The sequence below is a fragment of the Aedes aegypti genome, chromosome 3, assembly GCF_002204515.2.
Source record: "Aedes aegypti strain LVP_AGWG chromosome 3, AaegL5.0 Primary Assembly, whole genome shotgun sequence".
NCBI classification, from domain to species: Eukaryota; Metazoa; Arthropoda; class Insecta; order Diptera; family Culicidae; genus Aedes; species Aedes aegypti.
In genome coordinates this window covers 55,833,049-55,859,049 of record NC_035109.1, presented here as the reverse complement: position 1 = coordinate 55,859,049, position 26,001 = coordinate 55,833,049, and the positions used below count along the sequence as shown (strand labels likewise).

General features: G+C 37.3%; 1 protein-coding gene across 2 annotated transcripts in view; it reads right to left on the bottom strand.

Annotated features, from left to right (window-relative positions):
- Window positions 1–26,001, bottom strand: part of LOC5579888 (mucin-6) — a 200,173-nt gene that overhangs the window by 21,234 nt on the left and 152,938 nt on the right. For both annotated transcript variants that reach the window (XM_021850615.1, XM_001657817.2), the window contains exon 4: window positions 16,928–17,961. In XM_021850615.1, coding sequence (XP_021706307.1) covers window positions 16,928–17,664 — 737 coding nt within the window. In that variant the 5' untranslated portion in view covers window positions 17,665–17,961. The remainder of the gene's footprint in view (window positions 1–16,927; window positions 17,962–26,001) is intronic.

The following is a 26,001-nucleotide window of genomic DNA, read 5'->3' as shown; positions in this document are numbered from 1 at the left end:
TTTGTCTGGTTTTAAAATTGGAACAACCTTAGCATTTTTCCATTTGTCAGGAAAATATGCTAATTGAAAACATTTGTTAAATATATCAACTAAAAATGATAAGCTACTTTCTGGAAGTTTCTTGATGAGGATGTAGAAAATTCCATCATCGCCAGGAGCTTTCATATTTTTGAATTTTTTAATAATAGTTCTCACTTCTTCCAAATCAGTCTCCCAGGCATTTTCGAAAACGTTCTCTTGATTGAGAATATTTTCGAACTCCTGAGTAACTTCATTTTCAATTGGACTAGTAAGTCCTAAATTAAAATTGTGCGCACTTTCAAACTGCATAGCAAGTTTTTGAGCTTTTTCGCAATTAGTTAGTAATAATTTGTTTTCCTCTTTCAATGCCGGTATAGGCTTCTGAGGTTTTTTCAAGATTTTAGATAATTTCCAAAAGGGCTTAGAGCCGGGGTCCAATTGAGAAATTTTATTTTCAAAATTTTTGTTTCTTAAATCTGCAAAACGTTTCTTGATTTCTTTCTGCAAATCCTGCCATATAATTTTCATAGCAGGATCACGAGTGCGTTGAAATTGCCTTCTCCTCACGTTTTTAAGACGGATCAAGAGTTTAAGATCATCGTCTATAATCACGGATTCAAATTTTACTTCACATTTTGGAATTGCAATGTTTCTGGCTTCAACAATGGAATTTGTTAAAGTTTCAAGAGCATTGTCAATATCAATTTTAGTTTCTAAAGAAATGTTAACATCAAGATTAGAGTCAACATACGTTTCATATATATTCCAGTCGGCTCGTAAATAATTGAAAGTGGAGCTGATAGGATTGAGAATCGCTTCTTGCGATATTTGAAATGTAACAGGGACATGATCAGAATCAAAATCAGCATGAGTAACTAATTGGCTACAAAGATGACTAGAGTCGGTTAAGACCAAGTCAATCGTAGATGGATTTCTAGAAGAGGAAAAACATGTAGGGCTATCAGGGTATTGAATTGAGAAATATCCTGAAGAGCACTCATCAAATAAAATTCTGCCGTTGGAATTACTTTGAGAATTATTCCATGACCGATGTTTGGCATTAAAGTCACCAATGACAAAAAATTTTGACTTATTGCGAGTTAATTTTCGCAAGTCAGTTTGAAGCCAATTAACTTGCTGTCCAGAGCATTGAAAAGGCAAATAGGCAGCTATGAAAGTATATTTACCAAACTGTGTTTCAACAGAAACACCTAAAGTTTCAAAAACTTTAGTTTCAAATGACGAAAACAGTTGATGTTTTATACGCCTATGAATGATGATTGCAACTCCCCCACATGCCCCATCAAGTCGATCATTACGATAAACAAAAAAGTTAGGATCTCTTTTGAGTTTAGATCCAGGTTTTAAATACGTTTCGGTAATAACTGCTATATGCACGTTATTAACCGTAAGAAAATTAAACAGCTCGTCCTCTTTACCATTCAGAGAACGAGCATTCCAATTTAAAATATTTAAATTATTATTTGGATCCATTAGAAAAACGTAATCCAATAACAATTTTATTTGTAAATTTTACACCTACTTGGACTGCTTCAGTCATAGTGGTGGCTTTGAACATTGCATCAATCATTAGATTCAATTGTTCAGTTAGAAAATTAAAATCAGAGGCAGACATATCATCTGATGATTTCCCATTGGAATTTTCGGTAGACGAAGAAGCGGGGTAGGAGTTACCTGTGGCGGTAGGGTTTTTTCCATTTGATTTGAAACAAGTAGAATGGGTACTCATGGAACGAACAGGGGAAGAGTTCAAATTACCTGCTACGATATCGGCAAAGGATTTACCGTGGGTAGATACATTCGAAATTGAAAGATTCGAACGGCTACCCGACGGATTGAAATTAGTTTGTGAATGAGCATGATTATGATCTTCCTGATGGGTATGATTCCTAATCAAGCGATCGTTAACTGAAAAATGAGCATTGTTCGATACTCTACCAGGCAAATTCCGGAAACGACCGTTATCGTAACGGATATTATCCTTCATCTGCTTGGCACGAGCCTCAACGACTCTTTTGCGTGAAATGCATTCCCAAAAGTTAGCTTTGTGAGGGCCCTTGCAATTGGCGCATTGAAATTTTCTGATATCTTCTTTCACAGGACAGTCGTCCTTAGCGTGAGAAGAACCTCCGCAAATCATGCATTTAGCATCCATGCGACAATTTTTTGTACCATGACCCCACTTTTGGCACCGACGGCACTGAGTGGGGTTCTGGTAATTTCCTCCAGGTTTCTGGAAATGTTCCCACGTCACACGGACATCGAACATAAGTTTAGCTTTTTCTAAAGCTTTAATATTATTTAGTTCTTTTTTGTTAAAGTGAACTAAATAATATTCTTGAGAAAGCCCTTTCCGAACAATGCCAGATTGGGTTCTCTTTTTCATAATGATTACTTGGACTGGGGAAAATCCAAGTAAATCATTTATTCCATTTTTGATCTCTTCAGGTGACTTATAGTCACTTGAGAGACCTTTCAAGACGACTTTGAACAAACGTTCAGTTTTGTCGTCATAAGTAAAAAATTTGTGCTTCTTCTCTTCAAGATATCTGATAAGAAGTTCGCGATCTTTAAGAGTTTCCGGCAAAACGCGACAGTCTCCTTTCTTTGCGATTTGGAAGGAAACCTTGATTCCCCTAATGGAGTTCAAGATCTCCTGCCTAAATCCCCCAAATTCGGAACAACTGACCACGATAGGCGGCACTCTTTGCTTCCTCACTTGAATCAAAGAGCCTGGGCTAGAGGCTGCTTCGATTTGGTGTTCGGAAAATTTGTCTAGAGCATCGAACTGATTGCTCATTTCAATACAATTATTCATTTCACCCTTGGAAGAAACTTCGCATTCCGGGGAAGCGTCCTTTCTTCCATTCTTGCCACGTGTAGTGACAGTTTTAAAACCCACTTTTTTGGAAGGAAGTAGTGAATTCAGAGATTCACCCTTCCTTTTGTTTGTTGTTGATACCATGTTTAGTTAATAAACGAGAAAGACGTGACCTTCGAGAGGTTTTTTCCCTAGACGGTGTCCAAGAAGGATTACCACCGCTAGCTTTCGCAAACGGGTCCAACGAAAAATCGAAGGCACGGGTCCAAACAAGGATCGTAAAGGGATCAATAGTAGAAAAAATAGTACTGAAAAGTACTGTTTAAGTAGCACTGAAAAGTACCGTTTTTAATTTTAGCACTGAAAAGTACTGTTTGTGTAGCACTGAAAAGTACTGTTTTATTGCTTTAGGTAGTTTTTAAGAAAACTTCCAAGAGCAGAGAGAATTCGTGTACGCACAGCACGAAGGTACGATGCGCACTGCGAATTGTGTCCTTATTCTCGATTACCAAGGCGCTAAACTAATTCTTAATTTTCTTTAGCTGTATTATTTTTATTTATTTGGCTTTACATCAATTATCTTGATAAGACCACGCCAACAACATCTCGCCAATTCACTCGGTTCATGGCCGCTTCTCTCCATCCTCAGCTGCGACCCACGCTCTCTAGATCCTGTTGCACCTGGTCAATCCACCTAGCTCGCTGCGCCCCACGTCTTCTTGCTCCGACCGGATTCGTAGCGAACACAATCTTTACAGGGTTGTTGTCCGGCATTCTTGCAACATGCCCTGCCCAGCGTATCCTTCCAGATTTAGCTACCTTCACGATACTGGGTTCGCCGTAGAGTTGAGCGAGCTCGTGATTCATCCTACGCCGCCACACGCCATTCTCCTGCACGCCGCCAAAAATCGTCCTTAGCCCTCGGCGTTCGAAAACCCCAAAAGCTTGTAAGTCCTCCTCGAGCATAGTACACGTCTCATGCCCATGGAGATCTACCGGTCTTATGAGCGTTTTATACATCGTGCATTTGGTGCGGGGGTGAATCTTTCTTGACCGCAGTTTCTTCTGGAGCCCATAGTAGGCACGACTTCCGCTGATGATGCGCCTTCGTATTTCCCGACTAACATTGTTGTCAGCCGTCAACAAGGATCCGAGGTGGACGAACTCGTCCACCACTTCGAAGGTATCCCCATCTATCGTAACACTGCTTCCTAGGCGGGCTCTGTTGCGCATAGTTCCGCCTACCATTTGTTGTTTGTCTCGATGTCCCCTATCTCGATGTCCCTTTGATATCGAGATGTGGAGAAGCGACTGTATTTTGTTCTATAGCCTAAATTTGAAGACATAGTTTTCCGATCTAAATCTGGTGATATTTTTCTGATTAAATCACAAACAAATAAGGGGAAGTGGTGGTAAAATGAACGCCTTGCCTTTTATCGGGAAAAAACAAATTTCGATGAATTTTTACCACGCACGGACGATTCATAGTATAAATTAGAATGTTCGAGTTGATACGTAGGTCAATTGAAGTGAAAATATCAACGAAAACTAAGCTTTTAGAAAACCACGTTTGAAAATTAGAACTGACGTAACTTTTAGCTCGGAAGACGTGAGGTTTTTCAGTGAGGTGAAAATCGTTATTATATGAGGTCAAATCTGGTACCTTCAGAATTCTTTTTGAATGGGTTACAATCATTAATGGATATATTTTCGGTAGGGCAATAACAATTTTCAGAAATATTTGTTTTGCTCATGTTTTTTGCATGATGTTCATTTTACCACCAATAGCTGTTCATTTTACCCACATAGTGCAGCCAAAATGAACATTTACATCGTGTTTTGCTAGCGACAAAAATATGTAAAAATTCAGCAATTTTAGTCTGAATTCGTGTCGCTGCTATAGATAACATCCCTGTTTTTGATGATGTGAGATAGAAATATACAAATTCCTCGTTTTTCTATCAGAAACAAGATGATTTCCTTAAGGTGTTCATTTTACCACCCCTTCCCCTACAGGTCAATAAGATTTTGGTATCGTGATATTTGTTCATAATTCAGGGCATACATATACGTATCAGTGAAGTGTAGATATACAAGACCCAGGCAACCAAAATGTACGTATAACTAAATTACCTGGAGGCTTTGTATGTGCAAATTTTCACTTATAAGATGTCGTGAAAAGGCCTTCTACGTATAAAAGTGGAGGCGATATACTTGCATATATTACGTGTTCCAGAGGGACTATTCACACATTGCGTAACATTTTTATATTATTTTTTCAAACGCGTTTTTATTGGAACCATGATCAAATTTTTTTGAAAGTTCAAATTTTTGTTTGTATTTGATCCAGGTTGATCAAAATTTTCGTAACGAGTGGATTGATATATTTCATATGAACTTAGTATGAAAAATATCGTCAAAACATTTGTAAAATTTTGAACTATTTTAATTGCTCTGACTTGAAAATCAACGTTTTCAGATAGTGCATGACATTAGAGAAATATTGCATTTCTAAAATATAAATTTTGTAGTTTAATTTATTATCACATATTTCAATTAGCTATTTTGCTCAGTTGTTGAATATTGAACAAATCAAAAATGTATCACATAGCCCTTGCTCTATCAAAATACCCTAAAATCTCACTGAAAGCTTAAAATGTTCTACGGTCATTACTCAATGAGAATATATAGAGCAATTCTCGCTGAAACCAGGCCGCCATCGGCACCCATCGTTAGAATTCCAATTTTATGTCACTGATCGCTAGTTTTCGATAAAACTTAAGGGTGGTCCTTTCTGTTTTCTCAAATTGGTGGACCCCTCGTACGCCAGCTAGTTGAACAGTTTGCAAAAAAGCTCATTTTTAGATAAATCTTGGGTATTTCTTCACGGGATATGTCTCATATTTCGCTTGGAACACATAGCAAACTTAGTGGCATCGTATAGAGAAAGGATATAGCTTTCATTTAAACTTGAAAAAATGTTGGCGGCCATTTTGAATTTGGCCGCCATCTTGAATTTTGTTAGAAAAATCGATTTTTCACCATTAGCGCACCGCTAGTTTTGAATTCTGAGATGACCATCAGAAAGCTGAGGAAAAATTGCGTAAGATAGGCTACAGAAACTAGGTGAGCAATGGTATTTACCCTATCAAATGAACGATTTTCTAAATCATGTTATACGATTTTGACGTATATGGCGAGTGCAATCAATACAAACATCATTTTTTTGTACAACGAAGAAACATGTTTTCAACCTTCGGCCAACATTTTTTCAAGTTTAAATGAAAGCTATATCCTTTCTCTATACGATGCCACTAAGTTTGCTATGTGTTCCAAGCGAAATATGAGACATATCCCGTGAAGAAATATTTATCCAAGATTTATCAAAAAATGGGCTTTTTCGCAAACTGTTCAGCTAGCTGGCGTACGAGGGGTCCACCAATTTGAGAAAACAGAAAGGACCACCCTTAAGTTTTATCGAAAACTAGCGATTAGTGACATAAAATTGGAATTCTAACGATGGGTGCCGATGGCGGCCTGGTTTCAGTGAGAATTGCTCATACTAAGGTGTGGAAGAAGAAGCAAAGGGTATGTATTAGTAAAGAGAAAAAACGTGAACAAAATTAACTACGTCACTAATTTACATGGTTTCTTATGGGAGCTCGCTCGCTTGTAGTAGTGAAACATTTTGCACCGCACACTAAAGGTCTTCTTCCTCATCTCGGTATATATTCTCATTGGTCATTACTCATTAGCGCCTTCTTGTGGCGAAATTAATCGCGTAGCTCTAAACCAGGCATGCCAGACCTCTCTGAATCGCTGGCCAAATGTTAAAAAAAGTATTGTGCGGCGGGCCAAATTATTTTGAATGCAGCAATATCAAAGTTTTCGGTAAAATCTGTTATTGTTATTTGTGTTTTATTAGTTACATGGCAACTTAGTGTATTAACCTTTTTTTGTGAGGTCAAGGAGGGTTTAATTCGATTTGTTTTATTGAAAATAGATATTTTCTTCTATGATAATATTATCGAAGATTGTGCGAGATTTGTGCTCAATCCTGGTAAAATGTTGCGTAGGATTTTATATGAATCATTCTCACAACACTATCAGATATTTTCATAGGATTTTGTCAGAATCTCAACTAGTACCTATTATTTGAAACTCCTGTCAAGTCCCAGATTTTGCGAGAATACAGCGTAGAATTATGTGAAAATTGTTCATAGGGTTCCGTCAAAACCCTAGCCAAGAATCATTTTAAACCCAGTTCTAGAATCTTGAGAAGTTTCTCCTGCTCAGCGTTCTCTAAGAATTGAGTGCGAATCTTTCTCAGGATAATGTTCTGAATTCGGCGATATCCAAGCCTAGGGTTCTGTGAAATCCTATTAAGGATTCTGTGGGAATCTTGCTCTACATTTTGTTAAAATCCTGCCTTAGTTTTCTGTGAGATTTGTATGAGAATCCCAAGTAAAATATTCATATTTGTATGAGAATCCCTCTTATGATTCAATAAAATTGTTTTTTGGCATTCAACTTTTGAACTAGTGAAGGTTCCCAAAAAGAGTGACCTCACTGTTTGCGATAATTCGCGGGGCATTATGTTGCTATATATTGTTTTCAAAGTTCTATGCAAAGTGATCCTAAACCGGATCCAGGAGAAGATCGATGCGACTCTCCGTCGGCAGCAAGCGGGATTCCGTGCCGGACGATCCTGTGTGGACAATATTGTCACGCTCCGTATCATCTTGGAGCAAGTCAATGAATTCCAAGAGTCCCTGTATATGGTATTCATTGACTACGAAAAAGCTTTCGACCGACTCAATCACGAAAATATGTGGGGTGCCCTGAGACGCAAGGGTGTTCCTGAGAAAATCATCGGCCTCATCGAAGCGCAGTCCGAAGCCTTTACGTGCAGAGTTTTGCACAACGGAGTCTTGTCTGAACCCATCCGGGTTGTAGCTGGAGTGAGGCAAGGATGTATACTAGCCTGGGACACGGTTAAGGTACCGCGGGGCAAGTGGGAACGAAAAAAACGATAGTTCAAACAAATTGTTCAATAAAATTTTCAAATGTCAATATTTTTCAAATCCAACAAAACAATCACGTTTTGGCAACATATTTGCTGGTATGTGCATGAAACTAATCGAATAATTTCGAAATTGTGAAAACCTTGGAAGAAAGTTTAAGAGTGAGCCAATGGACGCAGTTACCTCGCTAAGCGGGGCAAGTGAGACACATCCAGCTTCATGCGTCAATCCACATCAGTAAGTCAACCATTACAATAATAGGATTGATAAGTCATAGATTTATAAGGGATCAATCATAAAATACGTTACGTTTTAGGAAGAACCCCTTTATTTGATAGTATGTCATCTCACATTTAATATTAACCGAAAATTCCTCAAAAAAAAAGCGTAAAGAGGAATTAAACATATTCAAAATATATCATTTAAAAGTTGTTAATTAAAATGTAGCACATAAACAATCAATAATTGACGAAATTATAAATATGTTTTGTTATTATTTATATGCATGGCAGAAAACCACCTTATGGGATGGAATTGTTTTTCACCACTACTTAATTTAACTTAACAAATAAAGTTCAAATAACGTTCTCATAATGCATTTCAAATTTCAGCTGTGTGTTTGTTCAACTTTGAAGTCGTATTTCAAAAATAAAAAATTAATTAAAAAATAAAGAATAATAACACTTTTCTTCTCCCTCTTATGCAATTACGTAATTTGAGGTTGATCTTTTTTGATAAAAATCATTTGTTTGAATGTTTTAGTGCTACTCTCTAGCAAAATGTATGAAACGTGTACGAAAAGTTTTGATTCTGGTTTTTGTTTTGATAGGTCCCACTTACCCCAGGTACAAATATATTTTGGGGTAAGATAGACCATCGAAAATTTCATATGAAATGATAACAAAATACTGGTTTATTGTTAGCAGCTTGTAATAACACTAAAAATTATAGCTTACTGATGGAAATTCGATTTAAAACACATTTATTTTTTGCGAGTCAATGCAAGACGTGAAACGTGTCACAATTTGTCATGCAAGTTGAAAATGGCGCTGAACTGACAACTGTTACATGAACCACATGATTATAAAAATAACAATATGTTTAGTACTAAATACATTCCTTGTCATTGTATCTTCAACTTTCTAGAAGAATACCCCCATGAAAAACTTTTCCTAGTTGAGCTATAACGAAATGCCCCACTTACCCCGGATTCTCACTTGCCCCGGGGTATCTTATATGAAAAAAATAGATTATCGCTCCAGTCCCCTTTTTGGATTGCATTTAGGTCCCAAAACAACTGTGCAAAATTTCAGCTCGATCGATGAAACTATATTTACGCGCCAGCCGTCCAAAATGTGTATGGGATTTACTATGGGAAAACATACTTTTGCAAAGCAAAATCGCCAGCGGTCGCCCATTGAACTCTATAAAAACACTGAACACAGATCTAGATAGGTATTTCTACGATTGACAACACTGTCGAAGACGGCAAAGCAATCCGATGCTTGTGAGAAAAGTTATTTAATGAAAACCTAGGCGACGTTGATTAACACGTAAAAGAATAACAATAATAACAAAATTGGGCAAAATTACCGAATGATATTTGTTTTGTGTCAACATCAACGTCAACAAGACCAAATCGTTGGATGTAAACACGGCCAGCCCTTCCAGCTCTACAGTAGCCGGGCAAACAGTGGAGAACGTCGAAAACTTCCAATATCTTGGTAGCCAACTGGCGTCTGGCGGCGGTACCAAGATTGACATAGGTGCGCGGATCAAGAAGGCGAGGGCTGCTTTTGCGAGCTTAAGAAATATTTGGAAGAACAGTTAGATTAGTCAACGCACCAAAATTCGAATATTCAATTCCAATGTCAAATCTGTGCTGTTATACGCCAGTGAAACGTGGTTTGTATCAGCGGAGAATACTCAACGGCTGCAGGTATTCATCAACAGATGCCCACGGTATATAATTCGGGCCTGGTGGCCACACAACTGGATCTCTAATGCTGAGCTCCATCGTCGGTGCCACCATCAACCAATACGAACCGAAATTCGAAAACGATGGGATGGATCGGCCACACTCTACGTCGGGGCGGAAACGTAATCTGCAAACAAGCGCTGAAATGGAATCCATCAGGACATCGCAGCAGAGGCAAACCCAGAGGCTCATGGCGGCGCAGCCTCAACAAAGAAATAAAAGAAGTCGACGACAATTTGACCTGGCCGCAGGTCAAGGCGATAGCTAGCAATCGCCCAGGATGGAAATCTACCAGAATGCACCAGAATGAGTGCCCAGGGCCCATAAGTAAGTAAGTAATTAAACTTTTGATCGACAACATTTGCTAGAATTTGATATTAAATCATGTTAATTTGTTAATTTGCTAATGAAAAAAGTTTTTTTTTGAAAAATTTATTGTATATAATCCTTATATAATATATGCAGCTATGTTTTTGTGAATGAAACGTTTTCAGTCATCCATGAAATCAAGCAATATAATCAGCAATAACATTAAATAATTTAAAAAATCTTCAAGATATAATAATTTTCAATTGAAGAATATTAAGTTATAATAATTAATATTAGATTGTTCCAACATTGAGTTGGTAGAGCAGCAAAAGTGCCAGATATAAGAAGGGTTTTCGAGCTCTTCACGGGCTGCACAAAATAAGGTGGCGGGCCGGATGCGTCTTGTGGGCCGTACGTTAGGCAGGCCTGCTGATTACACCTAATCTGCAACGGCCAATATAAACATTTGAAATTTTCAAAGCGCACTAGCGCTTCCAGTGGTAGAATGTCGAACTAACCAAACATGCAGCACATAGTCCTTAGCTCAACTATCAATTTTGCTGAAGACATCGGTTCTCTAGCGTTATGTGAGCTTGAAATATTAGTAGCTCATGAATGCTTCCTAGTGTTGGAATTTTGAACTAAGCATACATGCCAGTGTATAACCCTTGATACAATGAGCAGCTTTGCCGAAGACATCAATTATAAAAAATTATAAAATTATCCTAAGATCTAGTTATAGAACGTCAAAGCCTTTGAAGTAAATCAATGTAAATAATGTTTTCTGAGATAACGTAATCATACGGTGGAATTCCCAACTAATCAATTGGGTTGGTTCTACGAGTGGCAGAGGTGAGAATCGTCGGTATTATATAGCAAGACGACAATTCTCACATCATTGCTTTTCCTGTTGTCTACTGTCAAGATTTGGATCGAAGAAAATATAGTCTTATGTAAAACTATTTCTGATATATAAATGTTGAAAGTTTCTTGACCTTTGTTCACGATAAAACCTTCCTCCTTTTAAATATTCTGAATAGCTTTCGGAAAACGAAAGCTTGCGCATGCGCAATGTAGATACCAAAGGGCTCCAAAGTCTGCAATTTCATGCACCTTTTCCCTGACCATTTCATTCCGGAAAAACATTCCACTTTCATCTTTGACCTATGGCACTGATTTCTGCTCAAAATCGATATCGAAAACACTTTCATTTTCAAATCCCATTCGATCGGCAACAGGTGGTATGAAATTTCTAATTAACCTTTCCATCATCTTTTTCAAATTTTCCAATATAGCTAACCAGCGGATATCAGCGGAAAACGTAATGCGAAACCGTGTCAATAAAGCGTCGTATTGATTCACGTGTTACTTTGCGCGCAATCGATTCGTTTGCTTCTCCATCATCACCTCATTACAACATTACCTGCCCAAGCCTACCCATCATTCATCATAATGGTCCGTTGTTTTGTGGAAGCTGAGCATGTTGATCTCATTATTTGCTGCCACGAAATGTCCGACCGAAAGAGCGGACCATGTCTGGAGAAAGTGGGCGCGTTGCGTGCGCGCATTGCGATCGATCACTTCCTGGCTGCGCTCTTTCCGATAAGTAAAAGATAAATTACATTCAAGAGCAATTAATACGCATTTGAGTGTTTGCTACTTTCGCATTTTTTTTTTTCTCTTTTTGATGATTTTCCGTTTTGGCATTACGTTCCAACAAGGGCATAACCTGCTTCACCACTGTTTGGTCTGGTCAAATTATAGCTTATCATCATTCATAGTATCAATAGTATCCTAGTATCCTCGTAACGATTCACATAGAAAGAATTGTCGAATACTTTTTAAACGGTTTCGCAATATTTCGAGCTCCTCTTGCTAGTGCGACTTTTGTTCGCAGCCTTCCTATAATAACTACGGGTTAGGCTGTCGGAGCATGGAGTTTCTGGTCGTAGAATCCAAGATGAACTATCAGCATCAATAAAGAATCAATATCTTGAAGAATTACTTAAGATATCGTTAAGGCTCAAAAACCCATCATCCAATCATAAGCAATAATCAAAACTTAAAAACCAGTTTTTTCATTCAAATTTAAGGAAATCCTCATGAAAATGATGCGTTGAGCATTTATCTGCCACGTTTTTATCGTCTCCGCGAATTATTAGATTCGGCTGGTGCAGTTTTTGAATAAAAGTGTCTATAGCTGAAATAAGTCGATTTATTCTGCACGCGTTCTGCTGGAAGCAGAAGGTGAAGATGCATCGAAGCCGATCCTCAGATTTTCGAAAGCATGGATCTGGAGAGCTGGGCAGCGTATCGGGCTGAGGACTGGTGGTGATCAATCGATCAAGCGTTCAGCTTGACCCGCTGTACGATTTTCTAGATTTGTGCTCTAGAAGGTTTTAGCTTTGGCTTCGTTTCATCTCCACCAGATAAATCGACGCAAAACGTCGCCGAAGTTTTTTTTCTCTCGTTTTAGTTTGCCCTCGTTCTGAATGCAATCGAGTTTAGGTCATTGCGGCGCTGGAGTGATATGCTGGAGTGAACATGCTGATCAAAGTAGCTTACAGCTGCTCAATCAAGGATGGATGATCAATTTGGTGAGCCCGTTTCATGATTTTATTTTAAATGTACAATATATTAAGAAACGTATTTATTCCCGTGACAACCATGGAGATGCAGAGGTGATCAGGGCTGGCCCCTTTCTCAGTGCAAACAGAAAAACACAAAGAGTTTGCACTTTATGTTGATCATGAATTTGAGTGCAGTGCGACAGCTACACTTTCTCACTGGTTCTTTCCTCTTTGAGGCCTCTTTGTGTTTCTGCTCTCGCTGCAATGCATCCTTCGACACAAAGTGTTGATGGACAATGGTGAACACACACTCTTTGTGTAGCTCATTGAGTACCTACTCAATGGGGCGAGCTTCTATTGGAAAATATGGGAGAATTGTTGGAACGGGACCAACGAGTAGGTAACGGAAATCGATGTCCGATGTCATTTTGGAACCCAAGATGGAGACTTCCGGTTTGCGAAAATTCCTTCAAACCCATGCAATATGGGTATTTTCGGAATGGGGCCGACGAGTAGATGACGGAAATCGATGTCCGACGCCATTTTGGAATCCAAGATGGCGACTTCCGGATTCGAAAATTTCTTCAAACCCATGCAATATGGGTATTTTCGAAATGAGGCCGACGAGTAGATGACGGAAAAATTCCCTTCACGGATGACGGAAATCGATCTCTTCAATATGAACCAATTTATCCATAATATGCTGATCAGCTTAGTTTGAATAAAATTCGAAGAACATCAAGAAACAATTTACTAAACAATACCTCATTTTTTTGGGTCGAAAATTGGTTTTGCACTAATGATTTGAGAAGAATTTCATCGTGCAGCACTGATAATAATCTCCTAATAAAAAAGACAGTTTGTGAAGTTCTGATGGAAACATGTACAAAGACTAAAGCGAGAAAACAACGGCACGAGATTTTAATCCGTAGGATCCTATTCTTGGCGTTTTTCATTCCCTTCGGCAGTGGAAGCTACAGCTACAGAGCTTATAAGTGGCCATTTTATTTGTCGCACTGAAGCACTTCTTATCGCAAAGTTTCGGACAATTTGACCCCGGACAACCAGAAGTCGCATAACAGTTTACGGAAAAAGTCGTTTATTCATACACACTGTATCACACCCGCACTGCATGGTGGATGAAATCGTTTGATCGATGAGTTTTCTCGCATAAAACGCTATTTTATGAGTTCATATGTACATTTGATTTCGTCCCGTATACTCGTACAAAGCAAGTCGGATCAATCCGTAGCAGCTGTCAAATAATCTTTGTTATTACAAATTAAGTCGCATGAGAGTACCTACTAATTCGCAAGAAAATCAACACACTCGCATTGGAGGTTATGTTTCATCATATAAAATATGCACGTATATCGCCTCCACTTTTGTACGCATAAGGCCTTTTCGCGACATCTTATACGTGAAACTTTGCACATAGAAGCATCGCATAACGCAAAAGGTGATTTCGTTATACGTACATTCTGGTTGTCTGGGACCAACCTACATGCCAAAATGAATCATGGAAGTGCCCAAGTGGTTCTGCATCCTATATGGCATCGATTTATCAAATACCGTGCGCCTCCTTCATTCCATTTCCCTGTGGAAGAGAACGAAGGAGTGCTTCGTACTTCATACAAAACTCAAAGCGGTAAACATAACGGGCACTCCTCAGGCACCAATTTCATAAGGTACCATAGTGTAAGTGGGCTTATGGACAGAGGTCAGGTTCCTTTGAAAAAATGATTTCCAACCTTTTGTCCCTTCTTTGGACAAACAAAACCTTTGAAGAACAAAATACCGAAATTGATTTGGTGGAACATTTTCCCTTCTTTGAAAAAATAGTTTCGACCTTTAGTCCATTCAGTTTTGATCTTTGACATTTTGGCCTTTCGAATTTTTGTCTTACGACCTTCTGTCCTTTCTACCTTTTGTCGTAGATTTGGCAAGTAGATAAGGAAAATTGTAGAATTAACCCTCTAATACCCAAATTTTTATTTTGGATCTAAATATCACTTTTCGTTTTCTAAAATCGTTCTAAACACGTTTTGAACAATGATTTGTTTTTATTCGCGAATTTGTGAATTTGGGTTTTTGATTTTTATAATTTTTATTTTTGAACATCCCTATCCTTTTTCATTTTTTCTAGAAGCCTCTTCTGGTTACTGATTTTTGGCAAAAAATAAAAATTTATGTTTTCACAATACTTTTGAAAATATGAAATTTTAATTTTTTTCCTAGAACTTATTTTATTTTCGGTGTAACTAACGGAAAACCAGGTTTGAAATTATTTTTATACCACCTGGTTCTTCTTCTATGATAGGTTGATCGTAGACAATTATAAAAAGTATGATTATTTTGAATTACATGGTAAATTAACCCCAGGCATTTGTAGGTTACAAAAGAATACAATTTTTCAAAAAGACGAAAAAGTTTCAAAAGTCATAAGAATGTACCCTTATATGCGTAATCTGAGCCAAGGTTTAAGCCTAAAATAAAATCATTTTTATTTCCATGCTACGAAAAACTACACAAAATTCCAAAGTGTACCCCGTCTAAAGGCGGGGTTGGGTATTAGAGCATTAAGGTTCTTCCAGTTATAGTAGATTACGCTGCATCAACTTGTTATGCAGTGATAGTTGAGAGGTAAACAAGTGTTCTCTCCATTATGCAACTTTGATTGCAAAATTTCATAAATTGCTCACCCCTGTCGTAATGTTCTGAATGCCCTCAAATGTTTACGCATGGGTTTGAAGGATAAGTTCACATATTCACTAAAATATACCTATTGTTTTCTTCACTAACACCATCTAACAACTTATTCCGTGATACCTTAACATAGATCGTGATAATTTTGGTTTTACATCACTTTAAATATTAGGCCAGTTGGATAGAAAGATAAACAATCTAATAACGGGAAATATTGTATAACTTGTAATATTGGTATCTTTCGTTACGTGTTCCAATTCGGTCACATCTCCGGGTCATCCGAAACCTGCTACAGGGTGGCCGGTTTACAGGTCGATCTTGTGAGCGCTTCTAAGGACATCTTCTGGAAAAATCATGAAGTTTGTTATCCATTGAAGTGGCTCAAAATATAAAATATCGTTTTTATCGTCTATATGAGTTTGCTCCCAAAATTGGAGCTCAGTTGGATTTAATATGTTGCCGTGAATGGCATGTCAATCCCATCTGCATTTTCGTCAAAATTGAGTTGAGTTCAATTTTCAACATATCTTCCAATGCTGTTTCAGCTGCACTAATGAAATAATATGATTTATTCGGAAAAAATAGGAAAAAACAGCAAGTCACTTAGGGCGATATTCAAAACTGAAAAGGCAATAGATGGCTCTTTTCCAGTGGTAGTAAAAACGAAATCCTGAAGCAAAGAAAGCACCATGGAAGGTGAACTAAAAACACAAAGTTATCTTTTCACATTAAGCTCGATTTATAATCTCTACTTTTTCGATCCAGTTTCCTAATTTCTAATAATTTACGTTTTTCGTTATTTTCCATACGTTTTGACAGATCTCGACTACCATTCTTCCATGCGCTTGTGTTGGAAGTTTGAGAAACTTGAGAATCCAGAGTAACGCGATCAGTGAGTGGAATACAAACATCAGTGTCGCTGCTCGGCGGCCAGTGAGAGAAACTGAATGTTCGAAAAGTTGTTGTCTGTACTTTTTGCCACTGGCGCCAACTGTTAGCGGTTATGAACGAAATAAACAGTCGCTACCTTATTGTCCCATAATGAAAAGTAATCGCATATCAGATTCCCGCACCGTATAACACAAAAATAAAACTTGTTTTGATCATCTATATATTTTTCTCGGAAAGATCGTAGTGAAAAGCAAGTTGTGAAAGTTTCATTAAGATTTGAGCATGTTCCAATCCTCTGGATTTTCTTGAATTATCTTATGGAAAACGAATTTGAAAACTTCACAGCCCGTTTTCTCAATGACTATTTTGTACAGATGGGACTGATTTGCGATCTACGGCAGTATGGAAAAATCGAGTAATTCATTCAATCGGTCAAAGTGTTTGCCCATGAACCCTTGAGGATTACGTACAGGTATTTATACGCAAAACAGAAGAACCGCGTAAATGTGTTTATTATCGCGTAAAATAGTTGAGATTTTGAATATCGCGGAGGAAAACAGCATCGCTTTTTCAGAAACAAACTCACCTATTGATATCGAATCGTGGCATCTCGGTATCCTCCTGTACATCTTCCACGACTGGTTGAATATCTGCGCGATCAGATTCTTGCTCGACACTGCTGGTTGTCGTGGTCTCACTGGCCGGTACTTCCGTCGTCGCTTCGACATTAAGCGTTTCGACTTGTTCCGCCGGGGGTTCCGTTACAGTATCTTGCTGTTCCTCCAGCCTGAGACGAGCGGTCTTCTGTTCACCGGATTCGGTGGATGAAACCGAAGCGTCTCTGGTAGGTGCCACCACGGTCGTTGGAGCATCCGGTCTAGTGGAAGGTGCTTTTGGGGCTGCCACCGAAGGAGCCACCGTTATCGCAACGGGTGCAATTTCGGTTGGTTCTGTCGTTTCGAAGACTTGCTTCAGCTCGGCCACCGTGGCTTGCTCTGAAGATGCATCCTTTTCGTTATCATAGCCGTATTCTATCACTCGAGGTGTGACCTCTTGGTCGGTTTCGAATTCTACTGTTCGAGTGGTGGGTACCGAAGTGGAAGATTCAGCAGATTCGGCGACTGAGGGTGCAACGGTGGGTAGGTCTTCCGTTTCCCGTTTTACAATGACACCTCCCTGAACGGGAACTGTGACCACAAAGAGCAACCCAACTGCCAGGACTCCTACCAAAGTAGAAGCTAATGTCCTTTTTCGACTATTGCTACCACTTCGACAGGGTCCTAACCGAAGGGAGGCCATGCCATTTTGCACATTTCGTCGCATGGTGTCCCTATGAGGGATGATTCCCAGTAGATTGGGAAAGTTTCGTAGGAAGAAAAAGTAGTGTTTTGCTGAGTAAAAGAAGTTTTGAACACTGGGGGTTATTCGGAACTATTTCAATGAAAGTGATCGGTATAGGCTGTCGGTGCCTCTTTCGTTCATTTCTCCGGCTTTGAGATGCTGTGTATCACATCTTCCGACGTGGATGGATCGATCAGTTGCTGTTGGCGCTGGTAATGCTTTTATTATCGATGCCGATGGATATATTTGCTCTCATTTTCGAGTCACGATCGAAGATGTCTGTAATGGAAGAAAATGAAGAGAAAAGTGAGATTAGATAAATGGATGCATAAGCACGATCTAATGCTGAGTGATGTATGTGATGTATGTAGAGAGCTGATATGTTACGACGGCGATTCAGTAATTGGCATTAATGGTTCTGAGGCAACGGGTGCTTCTCCATTGGTATAGTACAAAGTGGTCATTTGCACTGAATACAGTAATTAAACTATGTTAACGGTTACGTTGTGCGTATATGTTAATCCCTTGTAGATCATTAAATGTTCAATGTCACGCCATTGGCGTCAAATCCAATGGAGCTTGTTTCAGTTACCGTTTTGTTTCATATTACGTACAGCTTCTTATTCCGGACACTCTACTTTGTATGGGAAGCATTTCACACGAAATGTTTCAATTTTTGCCATTTAAAAGTTCTCATTTTCGAGGCTCGTTTTAGTCAAAATTTTCCCTAAAAATCTATAAAAATTAATAATACTCAACTACCTTAGACGCCTCTTTGATGGCTTGCCAATTTCAAACAATGTTTTGACTTTTCTTTTTATGATATTCATGAGCTGTCCGGAATTTGAATCAAAATGTCCGGAATATGAGGCAAAAGTAAGGAAGTGTCCGGAATAAGAATCATGAAAAGTCCACACATTTGTATTTATTTAAAATTATTCATTTAGCGGAATCGAAACCTCCACCTACCATTCGAATAATCAGTGTTTTGAAAGCTCGATAGCACCGAGGAATCATACAGATTGATTAATTTTATATGCTTCCTGATTGGTTATACTTCATTGAGGCCTTAAGTGTCCGTAATATGAATCAAAACGGTATATTAATTTGCCTGCGGTCACAGCACCGAGTGTCTGCTGTCACAAAACGAGGGAAAAATCATTTAGAAAATAAATTTTGATCTATTTTTTCCAGAGACATAAGCTGTGCGTTATAGTTGGGTATCAACCCGTATCCACCTCAACAAATGGGAAACAGTTAAAAATACTGCTGTTTCGACCATTTTTGACGGAATCTTTCGTTTAAGCTCCAATGGAATCATATAGATGTCTATTTTTCGAGAACCTTTAGAAGTTTTGGAGTTAGGTCCGGAGTTATTCCGGTGGATTACTGTATCAGATCGGGTAAAAATGACCCCAACTTCCCTTTTCTTCATCATTAAACCAACTAGTTGAAATAAATGTTCAACTATCCACATTGCACTTTTTCACCAAAATCGCATGGACGAACACGATTTGAGAGAAATGCTTTACCAGTCACACCACTTTATGATACAAGTTTCTTCCCGCCCCCCTGTGTGACTTTCTTTGCCGGGAACTTATTTTCACTATGGAAAACCTTCGTACTTCATCTCTGAAGGATTTCATTACAATCACACGCCGTAAACGTATTCACGAAATTTCATAAAATTTTCTCATCGACCGCGTAAAATTGAGAATGTAAACAAAGTTCAATCATTCGTACTGAGAAAAAAAGCTTGTGCGCATCAATGTGTGCGTCGCGCTCACGTAAAAATTCGATTGTGTTGTTTTCGCTGCACTGTGAGCAAATGCCAGAATTGTACGGTTAAAAGGAATTGTTCTCATGTGTTTGAGCTAAATTTTGATGACGAACAATGAATTTTAAAGGAAATTAATATATTTCATCATGCTGAAGGAATGGAGGGAGATGCCCGTAGATCTATATATTCTTGTAAGACTTTTTATTATAGCGTTGATATGTTGTGTTTTGACCACACTATATCACAGTGAGCCGTAAGTTGGGAGACGAATCTGGAAACTGATAGTGACAGAATTGAAACGATACGACGGATTGAAAGTACGGCAAGATGCATTTTCTTTGCATTATTTTCAAAAAGAGATCAAGATTTATCAAAATCTTATTGTACAATGCTAAAGCCGTTTTGAGAAAGAATTGTTTGGCATCGCTTTGTATCAGCACCATTCACTGTAATACCAGGAATCTCATTAATCAATGCTTAATACGATGCATACTAGTTTACTAGTTTAAATTCTCAAAAACGTGAAAACAAATCATATTTGATGAATATTTTATACCAATTTGTATGGTTCTCTTTTTTATGAGTAATTTATTCATGTTTCACAAAAAAAAAAATTTTGGCGTCGTTCTGAACGTTAGGCTTCGTGGCCGTGCGGTTAATGTTATTAAGCATTTAGTCGCATCGAGTCAAGGAGTGTGGGTTCGATTCCTGCTCCAGACCGGAAAACAGGAACCATGAGGAATGTTTTCCGACTGTGCCACTGGGCGATGCAGTCCGTTGTCTAGTGTGGTGCATTAAATGGAAGCATTAACATGTAGGTATCTTAAAAAAAAAACACACAGAAAAGTTTATAACATTAATCAAAAGTCCATGTGGACCTTTTTTTGACAAATCCTATGCAGTTCAATTCAAATAATATTTACTAACAATGAATCAATCCTCTCAAGCATTAGAATATAATCAACCAGAGTCTTATGTTGATTATTATGACTGTTTATGGAAACTTTATAAGATTCCATGAAAAATCATTTATTTTGTATAGCGTTTAATCTTTTTTGGAAACACATAAAAAATTCCATTTCATCAACAAACTATTTGATTGCGAATAACAACAAATCAACATTAAACAATAACTGCATACTAAGCTCATTTTACCGGAAACCAAATTCACCGTAATCTCAACAGCTAAACAGTTCGGTGAAGTAAAACACCGTAATTCTGTTGAAATTTTACAGATTACAGTTAATTTTCATCGAATACTGTAAAAATTTACCGTACCCCGTTAATTTATTTCATCGAACTGTTCAGCTGTTGAGATTTTACAGGAATCCATAAAACAATTTAAGTGTGTACTGCTCTAGTGAGGTTTTTGGTTAGAATGATATGATAAGGGATCATCCAAAAATAACGTCCATCATTAGGGGGAGGGGGGAGGGGTATCTACGGAAGTGTGACAGTACGTGTAAAAGGTATTGGAAAAAGCGTGACGGAGGGGGGGGGGCTACAAATCTTAAAAAACGATGGAAGTCATGTTTGAATCGGTTTGAATCGAGATTGGAAACTCTAAGTCGGACACATTCAATTCCATTTATTAAATAAATTACCTTAAAATATTGACCATAAGTATCAAACAAATAATTATTCATAGTATTTTATGTTGGACACATGTTTGATGTAATTGAGGTGTCAATCGTATACTACATAACGCTTTTATAATAAAATGTTCTCTGGATGCAATGTTACATTATGCTTTACAATTGCTGTTTTTTTTTAATAAAAAGCGGTAAGAGAGCGGTTATTATTTTCAAGTTACCTATTAGGAACTACATGTTCAAACTTTTAATTAATGTCGCAACTACAGAAATGCCCTGTTACTGTTGTTATATTTGGCAGAAAACCGCTTAATGCAAGGAATGAACTAGAAAAATATTGATTCTTTCAATTCACCCAACACTTCAAGAACGTTTCTGTAAAATTGTGACATATTAAATACTAAAAAAATACTGTTATTCATATGAAGTATACGCTTGATTTGCCCTCCCTTTTGAATAATCACGTAGGGTCGGTGTTCCCTTAGTAGACAGTTCCCTATAGTCGCACTAGATAGTCGCAAACTATTATTTGACATGAAGGATAGGAGCTATTTAGCCAAGTACCATTGATACACAGCTCTATTTTGTTCAAAAAGTTATCGAAATAAATAGTTATGCTTAAAATTCAAGCTCCCTTGCACCTATAATTAACATATTGTTCCTATACCCGAGCAGAAGAAAATAACTACTGAATACCAAATTGAGGTATTCCATACCAGATAATTTCCAATACTTACAACCTGAATGAGGTATGAATGAGCCCTGCATAAGAGGTAAAATACCTCAAATAATACCTCAAGCATATTCTACGAACACCAAACTGATAACTAGATCAGGTATTATAATACCTCAATAATACTTGATGGATTCACCTCCAGCAGACCTCAATAGCTTTTTAATACCTCAATGAAGTATTTTTAATTGTTTTAAAGATTTTTTTCAATACCATTATAATACCAAATTGAGGTATTGACAACTGAACAATACCTAATTTTGGTATGATACCAAAAAATGGTATGCATAAGTTATTGGAGAGTTATTTGTTCCTCCTCGGGTAGTAATACTATTTAGAGTAGCAATGGAACAAAACAATGGATGAAATAAGAACTTTTTACATCAATCGAAAGCTTTTGATCCACACTCTAAAGGAAAAATATAAAAGTTTTGTAAAAATAGTATTAATTTCTTTAAAATGATTTGATCCCATTTCTGATTCATAAAAATAGTGTTTATTTTTGATAATTTCTGAAAGAATTCTTGTCGGAAACACTAAAAATGCTTGCAGATTTGTTGAAGAAATTCCAGCAAAATATTTAAACTTGCAAATTTTAAAGGAACAGAAACACGTTGATCCACGTATCGTAAAACGGGGTATCTTTGATGCAGGTAACTTTGATACTGTGGGACCCACAACATGCTAAACGAAATTACATAATTTCTGTTAATCGATTGAACAAAACGAATGCAACAGTAAAGAATATTATTATAAATGAAGTGACAGAGGCAGAGCAAGGGTGGAGGGCGGCTGTCAACTGGGAGTAAAATTGAAAAGCCGCCAACCTAAGTCCAGAACCAGTTTTAAGGCTTAACGCGGAAAAGTGAAAATCATTCTTCGCAAAATTACAGGTAATCAATGCGCTTGAAATAAAATGTTTGCCAGCAGTTATTTGCTACGTGCTACTGCAGTGCGCTGTTGGCAATTTAATCAGAAAATTCTGCTAAATTCCCAAAAAAGATGTTTGCGAGAAAATTGATTACGCCGTCACCATTGTTTGGTCGTTATTTTGTATGGTTGTTTACATTTTAGAACCAGCGACACGTCGGGGTAGCAATAAAGAGCCGCCAGTTCCACCCTTGAGGCAGAGCTGTTTTCGTTGAAATCGAGAACATTTGAGGCTTTATGTTCCAATATTGTAAATAGATGAGATTTTTGCTTTTTGAGACTGCTAACAAACAATTTGATGATGTTATGAAGAGTTCGTCATTTATCCTTGACAGCCTAGTTATAGCAGAACTTGAATTCAATATCAAACCATAGTCATCCAAATTTTACAAATTAGGGCCGATTTTGTAATCAAAGATAGAAATTTCCATATAACGTTAAATGTCTAGAGGTATGCAACACTAGGACTGTTCAAAATTTAAAAAAAGTTTGTAAATCCAATCTCCCATATCTACATAAAAACAATGTTCTGTGAAATTTTCAGCTTTCTAGGTGGTGAAATAAAGGTGGCCCAAAGGCAAAGTATGTTTATATGGAAATTGCAATGGAGAAATTTGGAAAAATGTTCCAACAACGTTTGTACTGGAGTGTAAGTACAAATTTATTATCCAGTAGTAAAAGCTCATTCATCAAAGCATAATAATGAAATTTGGTGAATCCGAAGGATAGGAGAAGAGATATTCATGAGTATGTTTGCTATTATTTAGCTTCATATGGAATTATAGCGCTGCAAACATCTACAAAAATTTCAAACAAAGTTGGCTCAAAAGGAATTTGTTTCTTCAGCAACATCCTTCATTCAGATTTGAAGAATGGGTTTACTATGGAATGATAAGTTTGTACTTTCATTACATTCATGGTAAGGATGGTAAAAAAGCTATGGGAGATTGGATTTTCAAACATTTTAAAATTTTGAATCGCCCTAATGTAACACCTTTTATACCTTACGTAATTCATACGATTTTGATTTAAACTTAGAACACTTGTAGCTGATTTTTCTATAAGTTGTATACTTTAGTTCATAAAATCTCATCCACGCTCTCTATTGACATTCTTCCAATTGATAAGATGTCCAACAGTAGTTTGGTTGTGGATTTCGAAGTGTTTAGATATCTATTATCAAAGGGGTGGTCCATTAATAACGTAAGGATTATGGGGGGAGGAGAATTTTCATACAAAAAATCTTATCATGGGAGAGGTGTGGTCTAAAACCGCCAAAATTGTCTTACGTGATTAATGGACCGCCCCAAAGATACTCCAAAACCTTAAATCGACTTTAGAATGTATGAAAAATTATAGGTGCATTGAAAATTAATCGTTAAGCAATATTTCAACTGCAATCGATAACTAAGATTTAAAATATAAAACAAAGAACGCTGAAACAATCAGATTTTTTTTTCCAAAAAAAACTATCAAAGTTACCCCGGTTTAAGGTACTAAGAATCTAGAAAGCTTCTTGAATAATTTCAAGATTGTGGGCTTCATGGCCGTGCGTATTTTGAAGACCATGCAGCGTGGGTTCGATTCCCGCTCCAGTCGGTGAAAACTTTTCACCAAATGGAGAATTCATCACTGGGCTACTGGGTGTTTCGTGTTGTCCGTTGCCTATGGTTCGTCATTGTTCAGTCTGTGCCGGCTATGGCTGAAGACGGTGTAAATTGTATTTTAAAAAAAATTTCCGGACGTTTCTAGCTTTGGTGACTTCTAGTTTACTCCATTGCTATGAATTACAAGTAAAATTGAGTTAATATCTGTTTTTGCAATTTCTCATCGTAATAGGCTGATTTTCTTCACGCCAACCTGTCATGGCCTACTTTCCTGCACTTAAGTATGCTGTGCGGGAATAGTCATTACGCAACTGAAACCAGTGCTGTAATGATTCATTACGCAACGCTTTCTAATTACACAACTGTTTTGAGTTGCGTAATGAATCATAACACAACCATTTTTCAGAAATTGTAAAATAATAATGAATGCTTTCCGATATAATTTCTGATAACCTCAAGTGGTCTTATACGAAATTGCAAAAAATGTTGTACGTAACTCGTTGCAGAACTCGATTTTTACAGCACTCGTCGTAATTATCCTACTCGGCAAGCCTCGTAGGATAAATTTACGACTCGTTCTGTAAAAATCTTTATTCTGCAACTTGTTGCGTAAACTACTATTTCAATCTTCACCGATCTTTCAGTTGCACTTATGATAAACACACAAAATCTTCTCAGTACATTTTCTTTTTACATATGAAACAGACTTGCGATTTACTAGAGTCCAGAAATTACAGTCGACTCTCCACAACTTGATATTCTATAACTAGATATGTTCTATAACTTATAGTGCTCTCCATAAGTCGATATTTCCATAACTCGATGTATTCACTAGTCTATGTCTCGTGTGAGGTAATATCTCTACATAACTGGTTATCTATTTAAAACTTTAAAAAAATCATGATTTTTCGAGCATTTTGAAATAATATTTTTCACAATACTATCAACAAAATAATATTGCTTTCTTAGAGAAGTGATCATAACAGTGTTGGAAATACAATAAAATTGTTTCTTTGTTTTTGGAATTTTTGTGTCGGTATGTTCGACAATTCTATAAGTAGATGGTCACTTAAATATCGAGTTATGAAGGGTCGAATGTATTTGTTTCTTCCAGTAAGCTCAGTTGAGCTTCCTTGGAAATCTTTATTTTACAATTCAGCGAAGAATTCAAAGTAAAAAAAACTTTTTGATAACTGCCGAAAAGCTAAACATTACATATAGGGGAGAACGGGGTAAGACCGCCCGCCTAAGCAATTCAATTCATATGTCAAAATCAAGAATCAATAATTCTTTTTTCGACGCAGCATATCGTTTTTTGAAGCCTTAGGCATATTGAAAAAATATCACAGGTGTTGTATTTGTAAAAAATATTTATTTCTTGAAGCATGAAAAAGTGATGTCTTATTATTTTTAGCGACAGGGTAAAACCGCCTACCCACGAGGTAAAAGCGACCACCACGATTTTCGTGCACAATTTTGCGAAAAAATTATATCAGTTACTTGTGATTCTAAAACGTATAATGTTTAATGAATTCTACATTGATGTTTAGGGTTAATTAATTAAAAAAAAATATAGATATATACTTAACATCATCTTGAAACACCCATATTTTGGAAAAAATATGCGGATTTGGCTAGTATTTTTAACAAAATTGATTTCATTTTACTTGAATAGTA